Raw genomic sequence first — 7,500 nt, forward strand, 5'->3', positions numbered from 1 at the left:
TTTTTTCTCGTATGCAGAAGACGAGAGCAAAGAGGGTGGAGTAATAAAGAGGCTTCAAAACCCGCCCACCCAATGCAAAAGTGTGTGCTCAAGTTGGGTCTCCTAAGGGGGCGTTGTCCCCTCCTTCTTCTTCTATTTTTGAGGTGTTTGCACGAGAAGTGCGCTACCGCCATCTACAGCGCTAAGGGGACTCCATTTATTCTCAACCTCTGGACTCCGAAGGTCTCCTAACCGAAGGTCTCCTAAAGGGGCGTTCACCCGACAGAAAGTGGATACCAGAAATGAACTAGAATGACTTATCTCTGTCTAGAGTATCTCTGACGAGAGACTGAGATCCAGGTGTCTGAGCTTCAATTCAATCTTAAATAGTTTAGTAATTATATGCAATAACTTATACATTGATTAATACTGTAGACTTACTTGTAGGCTATATTACCAACACTAGTCTGAAAGAGCTGCAAGATAATAATAATAATAATAGCCTAATAATAATAATGATAATAAAAATAATAGCCTAATAATAGGCCTACATTGTGAAAGTGACATGTGCAAATTAAGATTGATTGGTTTATGGGCAGAAATGGTATTCAATAAGGATAATTAATAAGCTATTAAAAAAATAGGAAATAATTTCTGTGATCGGCAATGATCGGTGATCGGCAGATAAAGATTTTTGGTGATCGGTATCGGTGATCGGGCCAAAAAATGGTGATCGGAGCACCTCTAGTTTCTCACTTGCCTTGTCACAGCTTTAGTTATTTTGTTTTCTCTCTTTGCTTCCTTTTGTCTGTTTTACTCTATCATTCGTTTTTGTCTCCTTGTCTGTGTTTCCTCTCTTTCTAACTCTCCCTCCCTCTCTTCTCTCTTCTCTACCCTGTTGCCTCTTCAACACAACGGGTTTGGTTCCAGGCTCTGTGCTTCAGCCCTCTTGTCTCAGTCTAACATCATCTCATCAGTGCTGTAGGCCAACTGAATGCAACTGTAGTTCTACTGTATGTTTTTAGATGCAAGTGCAGGAGGAGCCAAAGTCTTCCAACGAGACACAGGTCTCTTTTCTAACTGGCTCCTGGGGCAGGAAGAAACCCAGCGCGCTGGCCAGAGTAAGAGACACGCCCCATCCCCCTTTGACCTTTGACCTCCACCATCTCCACCAATCAGAGCTCTCCTCACCCGAAGCAGTGGGGTTTGATCAGCATCACTCTCTTTTGGGCTTATGATTGGGCAGTTTTGGCTTTTCTTCCCTTTGGGTGATTTCCAATGTAAACTGAAATTTTAATTGAAGCCATTGCTTTTGAAAAATCTTAATTTAGTGTATTTTATGTAAATTAAAATGAATTTTAAAAAAAAGCTTAAATCTAACCTTGTCCGAAGCAGGCAAATCAGACATAATTTATAACTAACTCCCTTTGCTTTATCTGCAACTGAAGTGATCATCTTAACTTATTTATTTTGCTTCATCTTATTTTAAAAGGTTATATTTCTTTGGGCTACTGGCAACAGGGCATTGGAGGGCTTCCCCTTGTGTGGTTGAGGTGACCGGGCTTCCCTTCCATATTAACAGGGGCCCAGTCTCATGTGTGCAGCAACCCACCCACACTCCCTTATCAGTCATAAAGACCAATTAACATGGGTATGAGTGATGGTCGGAATAGGACATAAAAACCTATGACATTGAAAAACACTAAAGTTTCTGGTTGTGTGTGTGTGTGTGTAGTCGTCACAGCAGAGCAACCCTCAAGCTGTGTGGGTGGTGCCTGCTCTGCGGCAGCTCCACGAGATAACGCGCTCCTTCATCAAGCAGACTTACCAGAAGCAGGACAAGGTGAGCACACACACACACATACATACACACACACACATACATACACACACACACACACACACACACACACACACACACACACACACACACACACACACACACACACACACACACACACACACACACACACACACACACACACACACACACACACAGATTTTACTTTTACACATTTCATTGACTTTGTTTTGTTTTTTAAAAGATTATTTTGCATTTCTTTTCCTCAGTTCATGTTTAACACTCTTACACGCCTTTGCAGATGTATTTGGCTGGCTTTCCCTATCTGAGCGGAACTTGACTTAATCTCCTCTGTCCCTCACATTGCAGAGCATCATCCAGGACTTGAAGAAGAACTTTGAGATTGTGAAGTTGATCACGGGTAGCCTGGTGTCGTGCCATCGACTCGCTGTGTCTGCCGCTGGCTCAAATGGCCTGTCCGGCTCTACGCTCGTGGACGGACGATACACCTACCAGGAGGTAATACACACACATACACACACACACACCTACAGACACAGACACACACATACACAGACGCACACACACACATGCAAACACACATGCAAACACACACACACACACACACACACACACACACACACACACACACATACACATAGACACACACGCACAGAGACACAGAAAAATACACACACACACAGAGACAAAACCACACAGATACACACAGACACTTGGGAACGACTTGCAAGCAGTGACAAAAGAGGCAACTTAACGTGCCTTTTAGCAAGTGTCCAAATTCACTTTTGGGAGAATATTGGAATCAAAATTTAGTTTTGTTTTTTTCTAGAATATAATAAAATACTGATGAGCTTTTTGCTACTGTACAGTCTGAAGCAGGTCCAACTGCAATCAATGATGAAGTCCTTGATCAGCGAGGCAACACTGCTGGCGACACATTGGAGCAATAATGTGGATATATGATGGCCAGTGGGAAGTCTTCCTCATCATTAGTGAAAAATGCATCTCTCTCTCTCTCTCTCTCTCTCTCTCTCTCTCTCTCTCTCTCTCTCTGTACCTCAAGCCAAGTTAATCCGCTTCCCCACTCTCCTATCCACAGTACCTGGAGCCAAGCTGCATCGTCAAACCAACACTCCTCTTCTCCTCTCTCCTATCCGCTCTCCACAGAAACTATTTGAGCTGTAACGTTCTCCTCTCTCCATAGTACTTCAATCCAACCTAAGAGTCCTCTGCTCTCCTCCGTCCACAGTACCTGGAGGCGCATCTGAAAATTCCTCCTCTCTCCTGTTAAGGTGTCCCTGCAATACTGCATCATCAAACTAACACTCTTCTCCCCTCTCCTCTCTCCTCTGCTCTCCTCTGTCCACAGTACCTGGAGGCACACCTGAAGTTCCTGGCCTTCTTCCTGCAAGAGGCCAGCCTCTACCTGGTGTGGAACAGGGCCAAGGAGGTCTGGGAGTGCCTGGTCTCCGGCATGGATGTCTGCGAGATGGACAGAGAGGTGGGAACCGCAGTGCACTGCACAAAGCATGTTGGGTCTAATATATACCCGTCTTATCCATACAGAATCCCTATTTTTTCATGTTTTTTTTGCATGCCAATTGATGGTAATTGTCAGCCAGTAGGACTAAAGCAGTTAGTCATTTGTTGTGCAACAATCACATTTATTTATTGTTATTGTGTGTATGTGTCCGTGTGTGTTTGGGTGTGCGTGCATGTATTCAGATGTGCTTTGAGTGGTTCACTAAGGGCCAGCATGACTTGGAGAGTGACGTTCAGCAGCAGCTGTTCAAGGAGAAGATCCTCAAACTAGAGCCGTATGAGATTACTATGAACGGTAAGCCAGCACAGAGAATTGCAGTATTACATTGTTATAGCACCATTATTACATGATATTACCATTTTATTGCACTGTTATTACATTGTTACTAAGCTATTGTTTTTTTGTTTGTTATGAAATGTTATATCACATTATTTAATGTAGCAAATGCTCTTATCCTGCTATATGCTAATATCTATTTAAAGCCTTTTCTGAATATTTAATGTGTAGTTATATTTTTAGGCTTACCACTGCTGCCTCTGTATGCATTCTACAGGTTTTAACCTCTTCAAGACCTTCTTTGAGAATGTGAACCTCTGTGACCATCGACTGAAGCGGCAGGGAACCCAGCTGGTATGCCCCCATTCTCCCCATCTCTCTCATTATCAGGCATCACTTATCTGGCTGTTACTGCACTGGACAGACTGTCGTTTTTGTGTGGTAGTTAAGCTTTCTGGAGTTGTAACATAACTCCATCTTGCATATAGACTGTTGGGTAATTGTGTGTGTGTGCGTGCGTGTGTGTGTGTGTGCGTGCGCGCGTGCGTGCGTGTGCGTGTTTTACAGTGTGTGGAGCGCCTGGACCTGGCTGGCATGGACTTCATCTGGCGTATCGCCATGGAGTCGCCTGACGAGGAGATCGCCAACGAGGCCATCCAGCTGATCATCACCTACAGCTACATCAACCTCAACCCCAAGATGAAGAAGGTGAGAAGAGGGGGAGAGGGAGAGGTGGAGTGAGGGTGGAGGAGGAAGAAGAGTGTACAATGAGGAGAGGGAGGAGGAGGGAGATGTAGAGCGGAGGGTTAAGGGGAAGAGGACTCGGAGGAAGAAGAGTGTAGCTCGAATGAGGAGGGGAAAGGCAAGGGAGAGGGAGAAAGAAGGAGGGAGGGAGAGGTGGAGTAGAGGAGGAAGAGTGACTGATAAGGTGGGGTGGGATGGATTAAGATTGGTGGGAGAGAGGTGATGTCAAATTTCAGCTTCTTATGACCTGTTTGTGTGTGTCAATGTTTGTGTTTTTTCCCTCTGCAGGATTCTGTTTCATTGCATAAGAAGTTCATCGCAGATTGTTACAAAAGATTAGAGGTAAGTGCCCTCTTTTTGTGTTTGTGCGTGTCTACATGTGTAAAGTGATTTGTTTTTGTTAGTTTGTTTTCTGGAGCTTGTGTGTGTTTGTGCGTGCATGTGTGAAGTTGTTTGTTTTCTGGATTGTGTTTACAGTGTGTTGTTAACTCCTATATAGGCGGCAAGCTCAGCCCTGGGTGGCCCCACCCTCACTCACGCGGTCACCAGGGCAACCAAAATGCTGACAGCCACCGCCATGCCCACAGTCGCCACGTCTGTACAGTCCCCTTCCAGGTGTGTAGTGAGCGTTTGTGTATGTGTGTGTGAGAGAGTGAGTGTGTACGAGTGAGTGTTTGAGTCAGTGTTTGTGTGCTTTTATTGTTTGTGCGTGCGTGTGTGTGTGTGAGAGAGAGAGAGAAAGAGAGAGCAAGGTGGCAGAACTATTTATTTTGTATATCTGATGAGGAAAACAAAGCCATATGCGATTCATCCTTGCACCGAGAGTGAAGGGAATAGGCGGTGCATTTTCCACTAATTGGGAGGAGGTAACTCCCACTGGCCACCATGTCCACATTTTTTATATCTGGTTTGGCATCAGCTGAGTTGTCTCAGAGATGAGGGACTGTTGAGTTGATTGGAGTTGGACCTTATTCAGACACCGCAGGAGAGCAGCTATGCCATAATGACATTTTAGGACAGCCGTTGTGGTTCCTAAGCTTTACTCTCGCGGGAACCTCCGTTTTGGACCCAGGAACATTTTAGCATGTGGTTTTTCAATTTTTAGTCCATGGAAGTCCATTAGGACCATTAGTAGTGACCAAATCTACAAAGAGTCGCTGGAAGTGTGGTCATGGCTAGAGCAACACGAGCGATATAGGCGACGGAGTGTGCCCGTTAAAAGCAGAATGCAAACATTCCGGCATTCCAATTAGCTGTAGCGGCTGTCACCGAACGGCATCATGGCTAATAGAGCTTGAAAGTGACGTCACTTCCCCCGATTTCATGGGACCTCAACAGCGTTTTTAGCTGAAAATCGAAGCATGTAATCCAATGGCGGTATTAAAATGATATTTCGATCCTCTCCGTGTTGTGCCACGAGCTCCACATATGTTGTTTCTGATATTTTTGTTTCATTTTTCGTACGAACTTTTTAGAAAGCTGTGTTTATTCAAATTTTTCATGCAGACGGCCTCGGAACAAAACATTGATACTTCTGTATGAATAATCTTTATCTAGCCTCTTAAACAGCATATTTGTAGCCCAGCGCATATAATCACTGAGATCGGAAGATATTTACTCGCTACCATGTTGTTAGATAGTTCCGCATTTCACGGGACCTAAGCTGACCAAGGGGCGGGACTTTCAAGCTCTATATCCGCTGAAGTTCAACTACAAACTGTTGCTCAAATGGCCTCTCGTCTCCCAATCGCTTATGTCTCCTCCGTTGCCAGCTCCTCCATGCCAAGTCAATTACTTCCGTCGCCAGTGTTGTGTTCTTTAGTGCATCCGTGCTTTAAGATTCTTCCTTTCTTACATTTCCAACTTGATAGTACCGTACAAATGCACATCCAACATAGGTAACTCTGCAACTCACAAAGCACTCTACTGTGTATATTTTCTGCTTGTCTGGTGTATTCCAACCACAGCCCAGTTCCTTCATATGGCATGATGTTGGAAATTACTTGTAAGCAGTGACGAAGCAGTCAACTTTACTTTACTTTTAGCAAGTGTCCACAATCACTTTGGAGAGAATATTGTAACCAAAAATGCATTTTCCTAGAATATAATGAAATACTGATGAGTTTTTTGCGACTGTACGGTCTGAAGCAGGTCCAACTGCAATCAATGCTGAAGTCCTTCATCAGCGAGGCAACACTGCTGGCGACATATTGGAGCAATAATGTGGATATATGATGGCCAGTGGGAAGTCTTCCTCATCATTTGTGAAAAATGCATCGCTTCCTCTTTCTTGCTCTCTCTTGCGCTCTCTATTCTCGCTCTCGCTCCCCCCCCCCCTCTCTCTCTCTCTCTGTCTTGCTATCCCTCGCTCTCTACCGCTTTCTCTCCCTCGCTCCCCCCTCCCTCCCTAGCTCGCTCGCTCTCTCCCTCCACCAAACATGTACAAAAACACTTCTTCCTGTTCCCTGCTCCTGGTGGTTCATTAGTCTTAATGGTGCACCATATGTAGGAACAGAAAGTGCTGAACTCTGAACCGTTGTCTTGTATCCCCGCCACCCCCCAGGTCAACAAAGCTGGTGATTATCGAGAGGTTGCTGTTGCTGGCGGAGAGATATGTCATTACGATAGAGGTGAGTAACATGTCATTGTTATTGTTACATGTCAGTGGAATGACTCTCATTAGCCGCAGACACCAGGGGTTCAGTGCCTCGGCTTATTGCTGCTTCAATTTCGTTCCTTCCGTCATCCGGAACTCATAGAACCGTGGTTATAATATACGTAACCTTCGATTCTCTACACCCATAAAACAAAGCAAACAATGATATCAGGGCTTCTACAGCGTGACTGTATGCAAATATCCAGCCAGAGCAGATCCAGCTGGCACACACACACACACCGCAAAATCAAACAAAATGGCAGGCAACATACAGCAAGCACACTAACTGATACTACAGTGACTCTCAAACAGTGATCCCTGAAGGTATTCCAAGTGGGCCTTGAATTCATTTCCTAAAAATCAAAATAACGTTTTTGTGTGTTGCGTTTGACTATTTATTTGAGGTTTATTGTTTATGGTAAAAATGTCAAGTGTGCTCCAACTTGTACAAGTTTGGGAACCCTTGGTCTAGTATAAAGC

General features: G+C 44.6%; 1 protein-coding gene across 6 annotated transcripts in view; it reads left to right on the forward strand.

Moving 5' to 3' along the window:
- The window catches only part of usp24 (ubiquitin specific peptidase 24), a 90,077-nt gene that overhangs the window by 40,619 nt on the left and 41,958 nt on the right, over positions 1–7,500 (forward strand). For 5 of the 6 annotated variants that reach the window (XM_063200808.1, XM_063200811.1, XM_063200810.1 and 2 more), the window contains exons 16-25: positions 1,005–1,100; positions 1,715–1,822; positions 2,150–2,299; positions 3,171–3,302; positions 3,527–3,638; positions 3,898–3,974; positions 4,188–4,328; positions 4,653–4,706; positions 4,864–4,979; positions 6,928–6,994. In XM_063200808.1, coding sequence (XP_063056878.1) covers positions 1,005–1,100; positions 1,715–1,822; positions 2,150–2,299; positions 3,171–3,302; positions 3,527–3,638; positions 3,898–3,974; positions 4,188–4,328; positions 4,653–4,706; positions 4,864–4,979; positions 6,928–6,994 — 1,053 coding nt within the window. The remainder of the gene's footprint in view (positions 1–1,004; positions 1,101–1,714; positions 1,823–2,149; positions 2,300–3,170; positions 3,303–3,526; positions 3,639–3,897; positions 3,975–4,187; positions 4,329–4,652; positions 4,707–4,863; positions 4,980–6,927; positions 6,995–7,500) is intronic. The other variant, XM_063200813.1, reaches the window with a different exon arrangement.

This window comes from Engraulis encrasicolus, chromosome 6, assembly GCF_034702125.1.
Source record: "Engraulis encrasicolus isolate BLACKSEA-1 chromosome 6, IST_EnEncr_1.0, whole genome shotgun sequence".
NCBI lineage: Eukaryota > Metazoa > Chordata > Actinopteri > Clupeiformes > Engraulidae > Engraulis > Engraulis encrasicolus.